This window comes from Mastigoproctus giganteus, chromosome 6 (genome assembly GCF_048544385.1).
Source record: "Mastigoproctus giganteus isolate SK-2022 chromosome 6, ASM4854438v1, whole genome shotgun sequence".
NCBI lineage: Eukaryota > Metazoa > Arthropoda > Arachnida > Uropygi > Thelyphonidae > Mastigoproctus > Mastigoproctus giganteus.
The window spans coordinates 149,927,346-149,950,056 of record NC_143580.1 but is presented as its reverse complement, the minus strand read 5'-3'; the positions used below and the strand labels follow the sequence as shown (position 1 = coordinate 149,950,056).

The 22,711-nt window shown below is 39.5% G+C and overlaps 1 protein-coding gene across 2 annotated transcripts in view; it reads right to left on the bottom strand.

Annotated features, from left to right (window-relative positions):
- Marf (Mitochondrial assembly regulatory factor) overlaps positions 1-22,711 on the bottom strand; it is a 495,171-nt gene that overhangs the window by 411,046 nt on the left and 61,414 nt on the right. For both annotated transcript variants that reach the window (XM_090376530.1, XM_090376532.1), the window contains exon 4: positions 18,580-18,742. In XM_090376530.1, coding sequence (XP_090232656.1) covers positions 18,580-18,742 — 163 coding nt within the window. The remainder of the gene's footprint in view (positions 1-18,579; positions 18,743-22,711) is intronic.

The window sequence follows — 22,711 nt, the reverse complement described above, 5'->3', positions numbered from 1 at the left end:
CCACATTTCAGAAAGTAGAAGTAAACTGGATTGTTGGGTGACTGCATCACTGAGATCATCACTGTGAGCACGTAACATTAGACAATTTAACATTAGAATGGAAAGACCTTGTCGTTTACTGATCAACTTGTATAAAGTATCTTGCATGGCTATTAGAGGATTACTCAACAACCTGGTCATTTCAGCTTGAAGTGCAAGAGTGGGTGTAGCATTTCCTCAGTCCATGATAAAATTTATTTTTTCCATTTGCAGCAATAATGTAAAGATCACTGATATCAGTAACTCGAGATAATGCAACATAAACTAGTTGTTCGTGATATTTCTCGTATTTAAAAACTACAGAATCGAAAGTACCTCCCTGAGATTTATGGATGATAATAGCACAAGCCAGTATTAGTGGAAAATGATTGTTTGGCCAAGATCATTCTGTTGTTATTCAACGAAACACTCGTACTTCTTCTCGCAATTGGTACGGCTTCTAAATAGATTTCTCGAGCCATAGCAAACCAACGAGCTTTGTTCTAGCAAGTCGACCCACAGCAAGTGATACTGTGTTTGTAATGGGTGGCCTTGCTGCGTCCACCTTTCTCTTATCAACTCTGTTTTTGCTCAGTTTCTGTTTTTCTCCATTGCGCCTATTTTTTCCTCTTTTATTAAACCACCCTGCCATCCTTCGTATCATCTGCAACTTAGACACTAAGCCTGATATACCTTCATCACTGGAAATTTCGACCAAAGACATTTGATTGAAATAGTCTCTTCATCGTATTCAATACATGCCAATTTTCCTAAAGTTTCGTTAGCCAGAAGACATCGGACACGTCAATATTAGTAATTATCAAATATGGTTTCTCAATAATTAAAGGAAGTTCGCATGGTAATCCATAGGTGTCTAATACTGCCATTTTATGAAGTTTTTGTCACATATGACCCTCACATGCTACAATTCACAAATATGTCTTGAGCAATCGACGTAACGGTATCCGAAGACGAATTTAACATAGAATTGTTATACTCATTCACCGATTTATTTTTCAAATATAAACAAACACCATCAGAACATAAATTGCCTGATTCTTCTTTGCTCCCAATCTCGACTCTACGTTTTTGTTTGTCGTCAGTTAACTGAACACCATTTCCAATTTTAGTCAACACTCGAGAATTCTGAATTCTACTGTTTCATCACTTCATTGAATTCAAAATATATTGTAACTCATGACAAAAATTGAGGCCAGCGACGCATTGCTTAATCTGTTAATAAATAGGTGTTGCTCATGCGGGAAGCAGCTGTTGCAAATCACTAATCAAAAAAATGTCTAATCCACCGAAATTACGATCTACACAGCCTGCCATTTGTTGCAGGTGAACATCTATCTGAGATAAAAAGTTCAGCTCAACCATATTGACTTCATCAATAATTAAAACATGTACATATTTGAAAAGAGTACGATATCGTTGAGCAACTTCATAAGACAGGTAAATTCTTAGATATATCAAAATTTTCAATGCGGTGTGTAAGGTAGTAATATAATAGCTACAGCAGCTTTTCCAGTAGATGCACAAGTTATATAAGCATTACAGAAATTATCAGTGCTAGTAAAACGATTATAAACTTCCATCAATAAATGAATCATGAACGTCTTGCCACAGCCAGCAGGGCCAGTAGGGAATATTTAGATAGGTTGAAGTAAAGTATAAAGCCTTTGAAATGCCAAATGCTTGTTGTGTTATTTGTTTTTAGGAGCATTAGCAACTAAGGCCATATTGCTCCGGATATGCAGTCATTCCCTGACTTTCTGCATCCTCCGTATTTGGTGGTCACAGGCTCAAACCCCGGTCTAATCAAAAAGCATGTGCTACACACTGCTGCTCCTGCCCTCCGGGAGCAGCTATGGAGGCGCTCATCAAATGCTTGTGTTTCACCGAACTTTTCCATTGGATTTGTCCATAAATGGGTAACATAAGCCAGAATATCACCAATGCATTGACTCATGGAATCCAAACTGGCGATCATTGATCAGACAGAAGGTTTCTAGGTAGTTTAAGAATTGGCAGTTAACTGATTTCTCCATTACTGTAGAAAGAGTAGAAGTAATTGCAATGGGACGATAACTGGATGGGAATGATTTGTCACCCTTTTTAGGAACTGGCTGGATATGAGCAAATTCCAAACAGAAGGAAAAACATCTTTGGAATAAGAAAGTGAAAAAAAGGCAGCAAAGAACAGGAATAAGTTCAGGAGCAGAGGTTTTGAGAACAAGTGAAGAAATACCATTGGGACCTGGAGCTTTTAGCATCAAGATTCATCTAAATCCTTTCTGACGTCCTTTTGAAGGAAGACCACAGGAGGCGTTGAATGGAGCATGTTGGGAATGGTGGGAGAAGTTTTACCAAGATCATTAATACACGAGTTGCAAGAAAAATAGGATGCTAGCAGGTTGGCTTTATCCTTGGCTGAAGTGACAATAGAACCATCTGGTTTTGACAGAGGTGGGAGCAGAGATGGGCAAAAGTTGGGGCCAACAGCTTTGGCAAGAGACCAGAATGCTCGGCTACCATTAGAGCAAGAAACAAGTTTTCTACTCTTAGCCTGTTCAAAATCTAATTTGGACTGATTAATAACTGCTTTACAATTGTTGAGAGCTTTGGTGTAGGCAGAAAATGAAGCTGAAATATTGGAAACAAGTCAATTACAATATGCAACGTTCTTCTCTTGAACAGCCTTATCACATTTATTGGAAAACCAAGGTTTAGATAGAGGATGGGATTTTAAAGCGGAGTGTGGAATAAAGGATTCCATTCCTACATGAATAATTTGACTAACACAATCTGAGCAAACTTTAACATCAGAAGTTTTGAAACGGTAATCCGACCAAGGAAAAGAAGACAAGAAATCTCACAGGTCAACCCATTTTGCATTCTTGTAATGCCAAACAACACAAGGTTGGGAATAACCATGAGATAAAGGCTCCATTGGAGAAGAGACAATCACAAAGTTGTGATCTGAGGTGCCTAAAGGACTACTCACTTCGACCGTGTACTTAGAAGGGTTGTTTGTGAAAAACAGATCAAGCATGTTGGCTGTATGGTTAGGATTGTCTGGTATAGTGGTAGGTAAATGAACAAGCTGCGCGATTTCATTAGTAATTGCAAAAGTCTCAGCATCTCGACCAGCTGGGTCTGTGTGACTAGAAAACAGAAGTCAGCCGGAGTTTTGAACATTAAAATCACCAAGGAAAATTACCTCACTGTTAGGAAAGTTGGACTGGAGAAAGTCAAGTTGCAAAGAGAGGAAGTCAAAGAGTTCCAAGTGATTAGTGGACTTGGGACAACAATTGAATTTGACAGAATGAGGTAGAAAGATTTTAAGCCAGAGAAGATCAAAAAGAGGAGATTCCAAATTACAAAGTCCATGGGAGGGAATATCGGAACAGACATATGCAAAGTACCACCATTGAGGCAAAATAAATCATACAGCGAATAAATTGGACAACTGAGATGAGCAGTGGTTGAATCAAATGATAACTGAGATTCTGTCAGAAAAAGTACATGGAGTTTGGCAGACTGTAAGTGGAAATGGACATCATTGAGATTAGAACTGAGACCACATATATTTGTGAAATGAACGAGGAAGTGTTTGGAGGTTCAGATCTTTTTGCAGATAAGTTTGCTGTATTAGTTTGACAATTCATGGTATATTCAATAGTGAGAAAAAGTGAAGGGGGACATGCTGTATGAAGTAATACAATTTTTGGATATGGCATACACATAGTAAGACCCAGATCCGTGGTCACGACAATGCCCCCTCCCCCCAACATACACACTATTCAGACTCCCTCCAGTCACTATCTGGCAGAGTAGAGGTAGCAAGATTATTCACTAGATGATCCAGAAGCCTCCTAGAGAGCTACCAATAGGTCTGGTCCAATGTATTAACAAGTGGCTGGCCTGCGAACACAATTTTAGAGCTGTACCCTCAAAATGTAAGGAAGTTTGGATCTTGCCATGGTGTTCATCATAACCTCAAAAGACATCAATCGTACTGCAAGATGGAAAAGATGGGGAAGGGTAGACTGGAAATTAGCTCTGGAGACTAAACATGGGTACCACCACTTCAAGCCTTCAATAAACAAAGTGGTGGTATTGTACAGGTTGATGAGTGTCATCTACCACCTAGTATTACCTGGTAACACAGAGGGTCGGCATTCCTCTGTGTGGTGTGAGTGCCACACCTCAACCACTGCTTACGTTGGTTCACACCTGGGTGGTCACCCACAGTGTGCTTATGCATGGGGGTTAACCTGCAATGAATGAGACTAAATAAAGAGTGAATAATCTTGAAAGTCACTAATCTTTCCATACCAACAAGAAATAGCATTCAAGGTTTAGGCCTAAATGGATGTCAGTTAAAGTGAGACTTGGCAAAGAAAAATGCATGGGATTCATATAAATTATCAGGAGACACAGAAGCCTATGGTAGATATAAGCTAGTCTGTAATCACGTCAAAGTAGGTTCAGCAATCAAAGGCAGATTACAAGAAATCTTTGACAAAGGATGCAAAGAAAAACAGTAAAGAATTCTTTACTTACGTAAACTCTAGAAGGAAAAGGATGAATCAGATTGGTACACTTGATATCAATGGTTTGACTGTAGGTGATCCTGCTCAGATAGCTGACAGAAAATGAGTATTTTGTATCCGCATTCACACAGGAGGGAAGCAGAGGCCAGAAGTTTATCGAAATCTAACAGGGAGCTAAATGATTTTGTAATAACTGAGAGCAAAGTGGAGGAGAAATTGTTGAAGTTAAACATAAGAAAGGCACCTGGGATGGATGAGATCTATCCAGTTATATTAAAGGAGGCAGCAGAGGAAGCAAGCAAACCATTAGCCATAATTATGAGAGCATCCTTAGATTCAAGGGGAGTCCCCACGGATTGAAGATCTCCAGATATATCCCCAATTCACAAAGGTGGATCAAAGGGTGACATGAGTAATTACAGACCTGTTAGTTTAACTTCTGTTCTGGGAAAACAATTGAGTCACTGGTTAAAGAAGCATTGCAGGATCATCTGGACAAGACTGCAGTTATAGTTGAGACACAGCATGGGTTTGTTACGGGGAAGTCTTGTCTAATCTGATTGGATACGACAATGTGGTCACAAAGAAACTGGACCCAAAAAAATAATTTTGATATCATATACTTGGATTTCAGGAAAGCTTCTGATACTGTTGTACATGGAAGACTGCTGTATAAATTGGAGCACTATGGCATTAAAGGATAATCGCTGCTATGGATAAAGGAATGACTGAGTGGGAGAAGGCAGAGAGTGGTAATCAATGGACACTGCTCTTTGTGGACTAATGTTATTATTGGAGTCCCGCAGGGTTTGGTGTTGGGTCCATTGTTGTTTTCTGTATTTATCAATGATATTGATGAAGTTATATCAGGGTTAATGTCTAAGTTTGCAGACGTACACTCAGAATAGTGGAACATCAAGGACCCACCGAACATGTGTCCTCTCAATAAGAACTTTAGTGACGGCGTCCCCATTTCAACATACCTTTCTGTAGTCAAGGAATGTGATGAAATGATATCACTTGGCACAATTCTTACTTGAAGAGTGACTGCCACACCTTGGTGAATGATTCGTGACCCTTCTCGCCTAACCTATGGGAACCTGCTCACCCATGAACCAAATATAACTGTTGATCCTGGAACTCTTCTCCAGCACCCCAATCCTTTCTCAGGCAAGGGATCTCATATCATCTGTCAGCTCTAAGCATGCTAAGGTGAGACCTAAGCAGTAATCCTACCCCAGAAGTAGGATTACAGCTGTAGTTTGTCCTCACAATTCTTGCTGACATCTATCCAGGCACAGGAACCATCACCACACCTCCCACACCAGAATCAAGACTGCTAATCTTAAGACTCCCCTATAGTAGGATAACTCTGACCAGCCCTCTTGAAAGGCCACATATCACTGCTAATCCACTTATTCTTGGTTAAAGTTAAATTGGAGTTTAACCCACATTCTCCCAAAATTTGGTCCTTGAGGTTGTCACAGACATTCTCTCAGATATGCCAGACAAGCTGTACTTGCTATCTGGGAGTCTAAAACGCTGATGGAACTGATATTCGGGTGACACTCAAGTCAAGTGGACCCAATTTCGGCGAAGTCCGGACGGTCTGTGACAGCCAAATCCTCTGCTTGCACCTTCACGATGGTGGGACTGTTAGTAATCCTGGGTATAACCTCCATGCACAAGTACATGGTGGGTGACCACCCAGGTGTGAACCAATGTAAGCAGGGGTCGAGGTGTGGCGCCCACACCACATGGAGGAACGCCGCCCCTCTATGTTACCAGGCAGTACTAGGTGGTAGATGACTGTCATCAACCGGTGAAATACCACCACTTTGCTTATTGGAGGCTTGAAATGGTGGAACCCATGTTTAGTCTCTAGAGCTAAGTTCCGGTCAACCTTTCCCTATCTCTTCAATCATGCAGTATGATTGAAGACTTTTGAGGTTATGATGAACGTCGTGGCGAGATCCAATATTCCTTACATTTCGAGGGTACAGCTCTAAAACGGTGTTCGCAGGCCGGCCGCTAGTTAGTACACTGGACTAAACCTATTGGTAACTCTCTAGGAAGCTTCCGGATCAGCTAGTGTATAATCTTGCTGCCTCTACTCTGCCAGATAGTGACTGGAGGGAGTCCGAGTAGTGTGTATGCGGGGAGCATTGTCGAGGCCACGTTATGTCGAGGATCTGGGTATATTCTTACCACATGTACGCCATATCCAAAAATTTCAATACTTCATACAGCATGTCCCACCTACTTTTTCTTACTATTGAATACACCATGAATTGTCAAACTAATAGAGCAAGCTTATCTGCGAAAAGATCTAAACCTCCCAAGGACTTCCTAATTCATTTCACAAATATACGTGGTCTCAATTCTAATCTCAACGATGTCCATTTCCACTTGCAGTCTGCCAAACCCCATGTACTTTTTCTGACAGAATCTCAGTTATCGGTTGATTCATCTACTGCTCATCTCAGATGCCCAAATTATTCGCTGTACGATTCCTTTCGCCTCAAAGGTGGTACTTGTGCATATGTCCGTTCTGATATTCCCTGTCAGAGACTTGGCAATTTGGAATCTCCTCTCTTTGATCTTCTCTGGCTTAAAATCTCTCTACCTCATTGTGTAAAATTCATCTGTTGTCTCTACCGTTCTCCCAACTCCACTAATCACTTGGAGCTCTTTGACTTCCTCTCTTTGCAACTTGACTTTCTCCAGTCCAACTTTCCTAACAGTGAAGTAATTTTCCTTGGTGATTTTAATGTTCACAACTCCAGCTGGCTTCTGTTTTCTAGTCACACCGACCCAGCAGGTCGAGATGCTGAGGCTTTTGCAATTACTAATGACCTAGCACAGATTGTTCATTTACCTACAAGAATACCAGACAATCCTAATCATACAGTCAATACGCTTGATCTTTTTCTCACAAACAACCCTTCTAAGTACACGGTCGAAGTGAGAGGTCCTTTAGGCACTTCAGATCACAACTTGGTGATTGTCTCTTCTCCAATGGAACCTTTATCTCATGGCTATTCCCAACCACGTGTTGTTTGGCATTACAAGAATGCAAAATGGGATGACCTGCAAGACTTCTTTTCTTCTTTTCCTTGGTCGGATTACTGTTTCAAAACTTCTGATGTCAACGTTTGCTCAGATCGTGTCAGTGAAATTATTCTTGCAGGAATGGAATCCTTTATCCCACACTCCACTTTAAAATCTATCCTTTATCTAAACCTTGGTTTTCCAATAAATGTGCTAAGGCTGTCCAAGAGAAGAATGTTGCATATCGTAATTGGCTTGTTTCTAATTCTTCAGTTTCATTTTCTGCCTACACCAAAGCTCGCAACAGTTGTAAAGCAGTTATTAACCAGTCCAAACTAGAGTTTGAACAGGCTAAGAGTAGAAAACTTGCTTCTTGCCCTAATGGTAGCCGAGCATTCTGGTCTCTTGCCAAAGCTATTGGCCGCAGCTTCTGCCATTCTTTGCTCCCACCTCTGTCCAAACCAGATGGTTCTGTTGCCACTTCAGCCAAGGATAAAGCTGACCTGCTAGCATCCCATTTTTCTTCCAGCTCATGTATTAATGATCTTGGTAAAACACCTCCCACCATTCAAAACACGCTCCATTCAATGCTTCCTGTGGTCTTCCGTCAAAAGGATATCAGAAGGATTTTGATGAATCTTGATGCTAAGAAAGCTCCAGGTCCTGATGGTATTTCTCCACTTGTTCTCAAAACCTGTGCTCCTGAACTTACTCCTATTCTTTGCCGCCTTTTTTCACTTTCTTATTCCAAAGGTGTTTTTTCTTCTGCTTGGAAATTTGCTCATATCCAGCCAGTTCCTAAAAAGGGTGACAAATCCCTCCCATCCAATTATCGTCCCATTGCAATTACTTCTACTCTTTCTAAAGTAATGGAGAAATCAATTAACCGCCAACTCTTAAACTACCTAGAAACCTTCCATCTTATGAACGATCACCAGTATGGATTCCATCAGTGTCGATCCACTGGAGATATTCTGGCTTATGTTACCCATTTATGGACTAATTCAATGGAAAGGTTTGGTGAAACACAAGTAGTTGCTCTTGACATCTCAAAGGCTTTTGATCGTGTTTGGCATAAAGGTCTTCTAAACAAGCTTCCATCTTATGGTTTGCCAACTGTTTTTTGTAATTGATTATCCAGTTTTCTCTCTGATCGCTCACTGAGGGTGATGGTAGATGGCTCTCTGTCTTCTAACTTCTCCACTAATGCCGGTGTCCCCCAAGGTTCAGTTCTTTCCCCCCCCCCCCTCTTTTCCTCTTGTATATAAATGACCTTCTTCCATTGACTGAAAATCCTATCCATAGTTTTGCCGATGATAGCACATTGCATTCAACTTTCCATTTTGAGAAACCTTGTCCTGCTCAATCAGCTTCAACTTCTCGAAAATCTGCTACCAATTCCTTAAATGCCAATCTTCAGGTAATTCTCCAGTGGGGCAAAGACAACTTAGTTGATTTCAACCCTTCTAAAACTCAGTCTTGTCTAATATCTCGCAAAAAGGATTCTTCTGCTCCCATACTTATCTTTAGTGACACTCCGATTTCTAGGCAAAATGATATATCTCTTTTGGGGATTACCCTGACTTCTAATCTCTCTTGGCACAAGCATATTACAAATATTGCTTCCTCTGCATCTAAAAAACTTGGTTTTCTCTTTCGCTCTCGGCGTTACTTTTCTTCCAAACAGCTGCTCACTCTGTATAAATCGCAAATTCGCCCTGCCATGGAATATTGTTCCCATATCTGGGGTGGTGCCCCCAAAACCTCTCTCCGGCTTCTTGATTCCATTCAGAAGAGGGCAGTTAGGTTAATTAATGATTCATCTCTAACAGAGTCTCTCCACTCGCTTTCTCATAGACGCACTGTTTCTGCTGCATGCCTCTTCTACAGATACTTCCATGGGCACTGTTCTTCTGAATTGGCTTCTATAATTCCTGCTCTCTCTTTCAAAACAGTCCGAACACGTGCCGCCACCAGCCAACATCCATTTACTGTCCAACTTCAAACCCACAGAACCAACTTTTCATCTTCCTCATTTATTCATTCAACTGCCGTTTTCTGGAACAACCTTCCTTCATACGTATTTCCTGAAAATTACAATCTACAGAAGTTCAAGTCCAATGTCAACAAATATCTTCTTTCGTCTTCTTAACCTCAAACCCAAGCACGGTACTAAGTACTATAGGTTCTAATACCTCTCGTGTTTGGGGTTCACATAAAAAAAAAAAAAAAAAAAACACTGTTGAACCAAGATTGGGAGAATGTGGGTTAAACTCCAATTTAACTTTAACTGACATTCCTTCTCTCTTCCATTTTTATGGTGACGATTCCTTCTCCCTTCCTCATCTTTATATCCTCTCCCCCTCCCTCCTTACTTTCTGCTATCTATTACCACCATTAGACATACTTGTGTTGACCAATGACGTCTTTTTTTGTTTGTTTGTTTTGGGTACTTTTGGGCTTCTCTTCAGCACAACCCATTCAGTGCTACAGTAGTTAGTACACCTCCTTGCAGCAAGAACAAGTACTAGGAAGTAGCCTTCCAGGTAACTGCTGCACCCTGATAACTAAGTGGACAGTCAATAAAACTCCAAAAGAACTTGATACAACACATATGCAAACTACATCATACACATGACTGGCTTTGCTTGGCTTTGCTTTCTGGCTACAAAGTGGGTTTGAAAAGTTGAAGGTCTAAGTATGAAAGGGTAATGGTAGTGTTAAAAATTCTGCTGACAACTTTCTGGCAACTATATCAGCCAGAAAGTTTGAAAATTCATTGGCATGCAGTTAGAGTGACAAGGAAAGAATGGGTACTCAAAGGTAGAGCTATGGGACTTCTTTATGACTGTGCTTTCTTGCTAATTGCTAGTTGTGGGGTGCATACGGCTGGACACTGTCATACAAAAGGCGAATATTAAAAAAAATATTTGCAATATAATGAACAGTGCTATTGAAAATGATGAGAGCATGTAGAACAGTATCAAATGACACCTTATGGGTGCTAAGTGGTTGACTCCCACAGGATTTGAATCTTGTCACCTTACATGTGCTTCCATGTAAGGTGAGGTTTAATGTATGAAAGGTTGTCAATTGGGAATCAACCTAATTGCAGTTAAAAAGAAGGAAAAAAAATGTTTGAGATCTTCTGTTCAACATCTGGCAAGAAAGATGGCACAATTCTGAAAAAGGGTTGAATAACTAGAAAGTTCTTCCCAAATGTGAATCCAGTAGGTAAGGGCATGCCTGCATGGTTTAATCTGAGTTTGCAAACAATGTTTTTATTGGTGGGAGTCTTCCCTGATTATTGACAGTATTATTCTGTTTATTGGAGAAAGTCTGACAGATGGAGTTCAGCAATCCTCCACTTGAGTGTGTAAGGAAGAATTTATTCAGCCTCAAGTGGTGTTTTCCAAGTGTATACAGGAGTCAGAACAGGAGTCTTGGACAGATTACAAACTTTGTGTCAATAGTTTGCATCTCCTTACGCTGCATCAAGTTCCATTTTAATCTGCATCTCCTTGTGATGCAAAACCTGCCATTTCCTTGTGCAGAAACAAATTTGCAGCTTCTTGTGGTGCAACAAAAATCAACAGTTGCATCTCCTTGCAGTGCACTAACTTGTTTCCTCATGACAAGACATGATACATCTCCTTGAGATGCATCTTTAGAACTTCATTGGGATGCAGTAGGTTCTTCCCTTGCATCTGTTTGTGCAAAACAAGCAGCAAGTATGAGCAGGGCCATACTTGCTGCTTTTTTATGCCCAGTATTTGCATTTCGCCTGCTGGCTGTAGTTTGGCAATAAGTTCCTCATTGGAAAAAATGTATGTGGCTACAGTAGATAACAATGGCTGTCTAATACTGGCTGGGCTCATTTGCCAGTGGTAGATAGTGGTGATCCCCAAGAAATCTATGCAGAATGAGATCTTTCTGGAATGCAGGATGACTATGGCAGCCTCAACCTTACCTGGGCATCTGGATTTTATTATTATCATTTTTATCATTAGCTATATGGTGCAAGGAAGCCTAAGGCTTTTGTTGCACCAACTGAAAAAAAAAAATTCCTGAGTTACCGAGAGAGAGAGAGAGAGAGAGAGAGAGAGAGAAGTAGAAGGGAATCACCAAGAAAGAGAAGAATGATGATATCCAGCTCAGGACCCTGGGTGTGCCAAGCCCATACTCACCAGATATGAGCCCCCGGGGGTTCTAAGAAATGCCAATGGGGTAAGTGTTAAAAATAAGTGTAATGGTAGTGTTAAATATATATAGGTGCTATGGAAGACTGTGAATTACTGATTAAGGGTGCATCTACTTGCAATGAATCAAGCTTTTTTTTTAATATTTGCATCTATTTCTAAAGTAATAACTATTATTTCCTTATGAAGGAAAGTAATAACTAATATTTCCTTATGAGGCAAGAAACTTGCATTTTCTTTTGTGTGTGTGTGTGTGTGTGTGTGTGTGTGTGTGTGTGTGTGTGTGTGTGTGTGTGTGTTCAGTTCATTGAATTAAGTGTTTCACAGTAGTGGATAATGATGACTGTCTGCTACTGCTGGGATCATTTGCGCCTTCGTAGCCAGGTGGGAAGGAGCAGCAGTGCATAGCACACACTTCTTGATTAGACCGGGGTTCGAGCCCGTCACCACCAAATACGGAGGATGCGGAAAGGTCAGGGAATGATCACCGCATATTTCCGGAGCAATATGGCCTTAGTTGCTAATGCTCCTAAAAAAAAAAAAACCAAATAACAAATAAAATAACCTGGGATCATTTATGAGAAAATAGGGGGTGCCAGTGAAGGGTTAGACCTCTTGGCAAGCCAGCTGATGGTGGCAATGAGGTTCTTGGTTGCAGGATGGTTAGGGCAGTAACAACATTAGCTGGGCATTTGGATTTCTTCAGACCGATGAGATGGGAGAGAGTACCTGAATTGCATGTATTTATGGAGGTACTCATTCACAAGTACAGTGAAGAATGCTGGATTGATGGTCTTTACTTTAGAGGATATGATTTCCTGATTACAACTCTAATTAGGCTGAACTGATTTACTTGACATGTGATAGCAGGTCTCATCTTATTTCTGTTGTTAGGACATAACTTATTTGTTGTAGTAGCACTCGTGTGTTGGATTTATAACTTGACGTTAAACTTCCTCAGACACGAGGAGCAGAACTACATGGCCTTCGATGGTTGAGGGCATTTATTTGAATTATGTACATCCCATTTGCTCGCTTGACAGCAGGCACCTATTTCCTAATTTTAAAAATATCTGCATGGAATCCACTTTCCCACTGACAGTGACATCATTTCTGCAGTGAATGCATTTAGAAACCCAAGAGAGAACTTTCTTCACAGCTGGAATCAATGCATTGCAGCATAGGTGCCAAAAGTGTATTGATTCCAAAGTGTACTATGTTGAAAACTAAAATGTTATCAGACTCCTCAAATAAATCCTTTCTACTCAAGCAATGAACTTTTCAGATGCTCCTCATATATTTAGAAGCTATAGCAGCATTGGGAGAACTCTGAGCACTGCAATACTTCAAACACAATATGTTATGTTGTGCTTGATGCCTGATCTTAGAGTAATATGACTAAGGTCAATGTTATTAAAACTCAGAACAATAAGTTTCCCTCATTAAGCATACTTGTTTTCACTCCGGGTTTAGGTTTTTTTTTTTTTTCTTTTAACTCCCAGCAACACTATGTAATCTTTTTCTGTCTTTCTGCCAGCACCACTTCCTGAATGAACATTATACTATTATACTATGTAGCAAAAGAAAGTTTACACTTATTCCTAAAAGATTCCTGTATGTTTTTTTGAATTCAAATGTGTCATTACTTTTTCTCTGGTGTCAATATTTTGACAGTAATTGTGACATTTGTTTTCTGCATTTATTTTCACATTTATCTACATTACATAAGTGTGTACCAATAGAGTAAAATTGTTGGTATAACATTGGAATAATGAAATATTCCGTAAAACAAAGTCACTTGAAAACATCTGCCAATTTACTATGTATCTTTAACAAATATAATTGTAACACATTACCAGAATCCTCAGACAACACAACATAAACATTTGATCTGTAGTATTCAGCAATGATTTACAATCACACAGTTAACTGCTTCATTTCGAAATTAGTGACTTTTGATCTGTTTACCCTCCTAAACTCTTATGTGATTAATTTCAGGAATGATAGGAATTGTTTATATAGAGTTACGTATTTAGTGAAATTTGCTGGAAAATGAGGTGTTTAAATTATATTTCTGAATAGTTGTGTGAAGTATTGCTTATATCACATCATGTAAAAGTTGTAGTTAAGTTTTATAAACTTGAAATTGGAAGAGACTGTAGTTTCATGTTTGGAGAGGGCTCTCTAGTTGCGGAAAAGAACAGTCGGTGGATTTTTTGGCTGCTGTAAAGGGATAAGTATTTTTAATTTTTATCGTATTCTTTGTTAATTAGCATACTACATTGTGTTTTACAGAGATATTCAATAGGTTTGGTAGCATTCACTAGCTTCATATTTTGAATTTAACTAGCGATTTTTTGAAGTTACGACCAATATTGTTGAACTAGTCGCCATATTGTAGTCGATAAGAAATAGCATAACATATATATATTTCGAACTGAACAAGTATAAAGTAAAACTAGATAGCAAAGCACTCGATTAGGAATCTGTTAGCTTATAATAGTATTATCAATTAATCAAAAATATTATTAATCTTATTAAATTTCATTGTTAATTAAATTGTATTTAAACGGAAATCATGACACAGACTAGAGCTACGAAGCAAAGAACACAAACGAGAGAGAGAGAGAGAGAGAGAGAGCGCGTTGTGACTCGAGGGAGAAACGAAGGGGGAGATTCTCCAATGCATCACAGTCTCAAAAAATGTGTGAAATGTTTGCTGAACTTTCTAAAACATGACATGATCTAGCCAAGGAGGATGTCTTTGTGTGTGTGCTAGATGCCTAAAGTGTCAAGAAATTAGGCACCAACTCAGCGTTCTGATGAGCATCTATGAGAGATTGAGGTGCAGGTCCATTGCAGAAATTAATGAGGGGCCCATCAAGCTTTCAGCTGCCCAGCTCAATGGCAGAGCTCACTCTGTGCATCAGGTAACCAGAGGCAATCGCCAAGGCAGAATGCGCTGGTCCCAAAGGAACTAGTTATTGTTGGTGACTATTGTCAGGAAGATGGGGAATATACTATGCAAAAAGAATAGGTGGAACAGGACCAGGGTGTCTGCCATGGGCAAGAGTTGATGACGTTGTAGAGCAGATTTCATCTTTTAGGGCACAAAAGGAGATACTGTTGTAACATTAGAACTAATGACATTAAGAGTAAGAGAACTGCAGATTTACTCAACAAGTACAGGTCAACGTTGAAAGAAGTCACAAGTTACGTTTGAATATGAGTGTCTGCAATTCTGCCCAGACACAATAGGAGGGTGTATATGATGAGAGCCTTATCAATCAATTTGGCCCTGGAGAGATTGTGCAAGGCTCAAGGGATAGAATTTTTTTTCAGCCTGGCCTGTGCTTGTTGACAGGAGAGACTGCTTCTACAGGGATGGGATACACTTAAATAGAAAGGGTGCGAGAATATTTGCTAATGCTATCGAGGCACTGTTAGATGGGTCAGAAAACTGCTATCTTGGGGGGTTGTTATTGTTGTTATTTTGGTTTTTAGGAGCATTAGCAACTAAGGCCATATTGCTCTGGGGATATGTTCTGGGGATAATGGTCATTCCCTGACCTTTCCGTATTCTCCGTATTTGGTGGGCACGGACTCAAACCCCGGTCTAATCAAGAAGCGTGTGCTACGCACTGCTGCTCCTGCCCAACTGGCTACAGAGGAGCCGCTATCTTGGGGGAATACACAGACTAAAAGGTTAACAGTGGCCACAGGTATAGGAAAAATTGATTCTTGCACTACTTCTATTAGAATGAGCAGCAGCCTGGAAAACAGGGCAATGGAAATTTCCAGGGACTGCTGGGAGTCATAGTGGAACAAATAAATACATGGGCTGTGTTATGGTAACTAAGAGTAGAAACAGGTGCATATATACTTGCATGTACAGCAATGCTAGGAGTATAGTTAATAAATTTGATGAGCTTGAAGTGCTAGTCAAGACATCAAAGGCAGATATTATTGGGATATCAGAGACGTGGTGTCACACAGACATAAGCAGTGCAGAATTGGAATTTGGGGAGTATGTGTACAGAAAGGATAGACAGGACAGGAAGGAGGGGTTATGCTGTTAGTGAAGAAACACAACCTAAGGAAGTGCATCCAATTGATGTTGTTGGACAATGCAATGTTGAGTCTGTTTGGTGTGACATAAGCACTGGGAAAGGAAAAATGAGAGTAGGTGTGTGTATTATAGGCCTAATGATACCACTTCTAGCATTAGCTCAATCTGAAGAACAACTATTAATCATAAATCTGCTTGCAGCTCAACTAAGGATTTTACCTGTGATCCCATGTTCCAGCTTACACAGTAACTTCTCATGCAAGGTTGTTAAAATCCAATAAATGTCAAAACTATTTCCCACAGCTAGCTCACAAATGACTGTCAAAATAGATAACTAGATTACTATAGCTAACACATTAATAACTTTTACAAGAATTTTTTTCACTTTTTTTTAAGCACTGGGCCATGTGGCACATTTACATCAAGTTCATTTTACTATTTGAGCTACATGACTTTATGGAGGGCCACAGACTGAATATTCTTTAATGAAAATTCAATCAATAGCAGGGAGGGGGGAAAAAATCTCTTTCCTTTCACAACAATAGTATGTCGACATGATTTTCCCTTACAAAACTATGCTGACTTTCCTCAGAATTCCATTTCCATCTAAATGACCCTGAATTGCTTCCTTAATTATCCCTACCGAAGTCAGACTGACGGTCGTTACTCACTTCATCCTGAGAACTTTCTTTATGTATTATCAATACATCACAAAATCTCCAATCTTATGGAATCCCTCCAGAGTCCAATGATATTCCCATAATCTTAATGGTTCAGTATGTGCTCTTTCATTACCTCTATCAAAATTACTGGGTGTATGCTATCAACTCCAGGAAACTTATTTGCCTTTTCCTATTAAAATTGCAAGTTTTTATAATAAACAATCTTCTGTAATTTTAATATCACCAGTTATATACAGCTCAGCTTCACTCTCGGTTTCTCCCCATTACAAAGAATCCTTTTGCTGTAAAGATCAATATGAAGTATCTGTTCAATTGATCAGCTAAATCAGCTGGATTATCTAAGACTTTCCTGCACCGATTACAAAATATCTGAATGGATTAATTTTCTTCTTTTTACCCATACACGAAATCCTTGCCTCATTCTTTGCCAATGATTTAACATACTCACCCTTTGCCAGACTAACCTTTTCTATGGTGCTGTTACAGATCAACTTGTAGCTGCTATAGGTCTTATAGGTCTCAATACTTTTCATTGCTATACAACTTTTCCATGTGATCTTCGTATCCACTTTTGCTATATTTTCTTAATGGTACATAAGCATTCATGTCTTCTGTAATTATTGCTTTAATGGTATTCCATAATTCTCATGTATTTGTCCTCCCTGTGGTATTGGTAGAGGCTGTGTCATAGTCTCCTTTCCTGAAACGTACAGCTCTTTACTATTAAAAACTGCTTTCACCTTAACAATTTCAATCCCTCTCTCCTCATCATTATGAAGCCATGTGATAAAAATTCATTCACCACTCTGTTAACCATACATCCTTTAGTGCTCTTAAACAGAAAATTTGTTAATGCATAATCGTAGCTGAGTGGTCAGAGCAGGAGTGCAGTAGCACATGCTCTTTGAGTAGACCGGGGTTCAAGCCCCTGACTGCTGAATACAGTCAATCTGCCAACCCGCACTGGACCAGCATGGCAGATTATGGTCCATTTCCCTCAACATGAATTGTTGAGGAGGCTTCCACTTCCATCCTGCAGTGGGTTGATAATGGCTGCACTTAATCTTTTTTTAATCAATTTTTGCAACTAATAGATGTTTTCTGCTTCTGTTCCATCAATCTTTATTAGAGAAAATATTCCTGGTTTCCCTAACAAATAAATCTGCCACTAAAATTACCTCAACTGGAGCCAAAGCAGCGAATGCATGATGATTCATCCCTGCATCAAATCTTTTGGGAGAGCTGCACTTGATGTAGTAGCAGATACTCAAGTATGCTGCTGAATCTCCATGCAGAGTCAAGTGCCTTTATCATTTCTAGGGGAAACCACATTTACCATAAAGATAAACTGAAATTACAATCTTTCAAAATTCAGTAGTAAAATGAATGAGTTCCCTTCTTCTCAACACTCGCCTCCCCATGCCATGGCATCTCTCTCTCTCTCTCTCTCTCTCTCTCTCTCTCTCTCTCTCTCTCTCTCTCTCTCTCTCTCTCTCTCTCTCTCTCTCTCTCTCTCTCTCTCTCTCTCTCTCGTGTGTGTGTGTGTGTGTGTGTGTGTGTGTGTGTGTGTGCACACGCACGCACACACACACACACGCACTTAAGTTTCAACTTAAGCTGATCATACTCCATACAACTACCACATGGAAGTACAACACCATTTGTTAGAAAAATGTTCTGCATACATGCCAGTGAGTACAAATAAGATTGAGTCTAAGGCAAATCACAAGTGGTAATACCTAAGTCATTCTATTTTACCATATCTAGTGGAAACCATACTAACTATTAAATAAAACTGAAATAAAAGGTTGAAATCACACCCTTCAGTTAAGAGTTAATGTAAATTCTGCTTTCAATGCAGTAATTATTGCACAAAACACTACAGAAGTTACCCTAGATTCTTCAAGAATCCTAAAATAATATTTAAAAAAGGCTCATCATATCTGAAAAATGATGAATATGTTATACAGAAAAAGGGTATACAGTAATTACAATACCTGAACATTCTGAGGTTCTGTACAGTCTTCAGTCAACAAATAAGCTTCAGATGAATCTGAACCTTCAACCTGAAGGAAACAGTTTGTAGTATGACCTAAACCACTTGGAAGAATTTTATCTTGTAGCATTGAATTAATTACTGTACTTTTACCATTACTGGTCCTAGATAAGAAAAAATTGCAACATCTGCATATTAATCAATTTATCTTTAACTGTACAAAAGAAAGATCTTACACTAACACAACAATTCTGGCTAAATTCTGTTCTAAAATTAAGTAGTAATTGAAGAACTTCAGGATTCCACTTATGTGGGATCAATAACAAGCACAACTTGTGGATGTGTAAAGAAATAATATTAAGCTTTTGAATTAACTGCAGGTACAAGTAATCCCCGCTTAACAAGGGGAATGTGTTCCTGACAACACTCAGATTTTATAGAAAATCTGCATTTGCCAGGGGTAGTATCTTTTTTTTTTTCTCTCTCTCTTTTTTTTTTTTGAAAACTATTTTTGTATGAAATTTAAGTAAAACTAAGCTATTACAATGTTTTATTTTTCCTTTACTATCAAATAAATAATCAAATGACCAAAACAGCACAAGAGAAAACTTTTTATATTGCATATCCATTTTTAAAAGTACATATAAAAGCTTAGAAATATATAAATTAAGGGGCTCCACAGGCCACCTATATTAAAAAGCAAATTCAAGGGAGATGTTTTGACTTTTCATTGCATATTACGCAAAATTTGTCTATAGCACTCAAAAGCTGAAACTTCATTTCACAGCATTCACTTGTGAAAAGTAACTGTCTTGCTCATCAACAAACTTGTGCCCTGATTATGAAAGGAAAGTGCCTTTTCAATGACTGATAACATTGAACGATAAATTTTGGATCTTATCTTGTTATGGGCATGAAAGTAAGTTTACTTTATAGATTTTGGGGTGCTAAACACAGAAATAGTGCTTACAATGCAGATTGGCTCTTGTTTTCTAAAAGACTAGTTTTTTTTATATTTATACAAGGTATTTTTTTATTTGTAGGGCAGTAAGATGTAGCTATCAACACTATCAAACATGGGACCTTTTTTGCCTTTCGCTTGTTTTTTCCCAGCTTTGGTAGCATCCCTTTTCGCCATCCAACAATAATCAGCTAACATGGCAGCACTCCATTTGCTTTTGTATCTTTGTTCCATCACTGCGATGTCTTGATGGAAGTGCTCAACCATGTTCATCACTGACGGCACCACAGTTTGGCAGAAGAAATCCAGGTGAAATCCAGACTTTTGGTCTTTTGTTGTAGGTGTAAGACAGTAACCTGAGGTTTAAAAGTGTATGGATATTGTATATATATAGTGTTATGTATCGTTGTTCATCTGGCCATTTAGCCATTAGGCCCCAACATTGCCCACACTTAGCCCTGTGGAGGTGGGCCAGGTACCAGTAGCTCTATTATTTTACTCTGGGAGGGTCTGCCACCTAGTTTCCTGAGATTTCAGTGGCTATGGCCTATATATATAAAAAAAAAAAAAAAAAAAAAAAAAAAAGGGGGTTAATGCTAGGAAATAGAGGTGGTCAAAAGGTTTCTGTAAGAGCAGTTTAAATTTAGACATTTTTTTTAATTTTGATAAGTTGTGTGGAGCTTAATGCTAGTAGGTTAGGCAGAGTAGGGGGGAAGACAGAAGACTGGGGGAAAGGGTAAGGGGACTATATAGAAGGCGACCCCCAGAAGATCAGTGAAACAGGCCCATGCTGCACCAGGCAAAGGGAGGACAGCAGGGGAGAGAGGAGAAAAAAAAAAAAAAGTCTCCTCCTCCTCCTCCCTCCTGCAGGGGTTAGGGAATTAAAAGTGAATAGGATTAGAGCACCCTATTCAGATTGCCAAATGGCATTGGCAGCAGAGCTGCGATCTGTCCGGTTGTTCCAGTCCGATCCCAGCAGGGATTGGACCAGTTATGTGGTCATTCGTGGGATAAATCCCGTACATGCAATCCAGTGTTTGGAGTCCATCCATGGTATCAATCTTGAGCAGGTTCCTTCGCTACCTTGGGTCATGTCCTGCAAATCCCTTGTTTTCCTAGTTCAGTCCCAGAGAAAAGTCTTGAATCGGGTGAGAGCCAGTTTGGTTGAGTCCAGGGATGATTAATTTTGTTGCACAGTCCGCTCTTGATCCCTGTAGATAGCAATAAGTGTCCTACTTCAGGCGAACAGTTCCTGGTCATATTTTGTCAACTCCTTATACTCCTCTTGCAAGTCCAACAGGTTTGATTCCATGTTGCGAGGGAGTTGGTTAGTTTCATAGCCAGGAAGCAGCGGAGATCCTCATAGTTTTTGCAGTTTTATATTATGTGAGACCATGTCTCCATTTCCCCCACAGATGCAACGGGGATCGTTCACTAATTTAAAACTGTTTGGTTTGGCATTTAGGGCCCCATGCCCTAAATGCCAAACAATAGATACATTGTGTACAGTCTAGGGTGAAACCATGATGGTACTTTTGGGTATAATCTTCCGACATTAGGCAGAAATTTCCTCGTTATCTCTCCTTTTATGGATTCTGACCACCTGTCCTGCGAGACCTGCTACAAGTGGTTGGTGAGTTTTCAGGTTTCCTGTAGGGTCAATTGGGTGACCCAGGAAGGTGCAGGGAAGCCCTTTTGCGAGATGCTGCATCATAGCACAATGCACCACCTCAAGGCCAAGGGGGGAGTGCTCCCGCCAGAACCTGCAGTGCATGTGTACTCACAGGGCAGCAGGCCCATGTAACTGAGAGGAGTATTGTCTGCTGGATGATGTCTAATGTCCATCTGTTAACTGCAGCAGTTGCTTTCTGGAACCAGAGGTGACCCATAAGTTATGGCCAGTATAAATGCCGTTTTGTAATGCAGTCCCAAGGTATGCCTCTTGAGTACCCAACCCCTTTTAGCTATCCTGGCGACAAGAGCAGAATATCTCCTGATTTTCTATTGGATATGTTTCAGGTGTTGATTGAAAGATTGGTTTACCCAGTATGACTCCTAGATATTTCATCTCACTGAATAGTTTGATAGTTGAATTTTCTATTTTAATTTGCAGTGGTCTACGGAGATTTAATGTTCCTTTCAGCAGTATTGAGGAGGTTTTTCCTGGAGAGATATTAAGAAAATGGATCTTCATCCAGTCTTGCAGAAGTTGAATTGCTCAGTTTGCCCGAGTTTCCAATTGAAGTCGGTATCAGGTATATCTGCGAATGCCTGGGAGTAGACTTTCCCCAGATCGAAGGCAAGAAACTCATCCAATATCATACTCCATAGGAATGGTCCAAGGACCGAGCCATGGGGACAGCCCCTGTAAACATATCTGGTCAGTTTCTTGTACGGAGCCACTACTTATATTTTTCTCTGGGATAGATATGACTTCATTATATTATAAAAGTTGACTGGTGTTTTTGCCTTCCTCAGTCTAGCCAGGATGGTCAGCCACCAGATGGTGTCAAACACCCCAGTAAAATTGACTGAAATAACCAAGAAGTACATCCACAAGCTGCCTGTAGTTGCTGGCTTTAATATTTCCTAGAAAACCAGTCGAAACATTTCGAAAAGCTTTCCATGCTGATTTCTCACTACACTCAGGACACATTTGAACTGTTCATCTTTGAAAAGTCATTTCTAGTCATTTAAATGCTCTTAATTTAAAACTACAAGGGAAAGGAAAATTGGTCTGATTTGATTGGTGACATCAAATCATTTCAGAATAAGTTATTATTTAAATCCCAGTTAAGCAAGACAATTGAGTTCACTTTGAATGTTGTACTGAGGTAAAGGAGAAACACATTTCCAAAGAATTGTTGCCTTTCATTATTACAATTACTTTTTAACAAATTTGAAAGTCGATTTTCTGATATAAAATCTCATGAAAAACATAAGTAAAAAACAGAAGTAAACAGGTTCCCAAACATAAGCTTTTGTTTGGGAACCTATTTACTTCTATGGCTCAAAACTACAATCCCAGATTGCAACTTGAAATTATTGATCTTCAAGCTAAAATACGATTCAAAAATAAGTATACAGATTGCAAAAATAAACTATTTGAATTCTACAAGGCTTTCCCATCTGAAGATTCTCAGCAAATAAAAGAAAATGCCATGAAAATGGC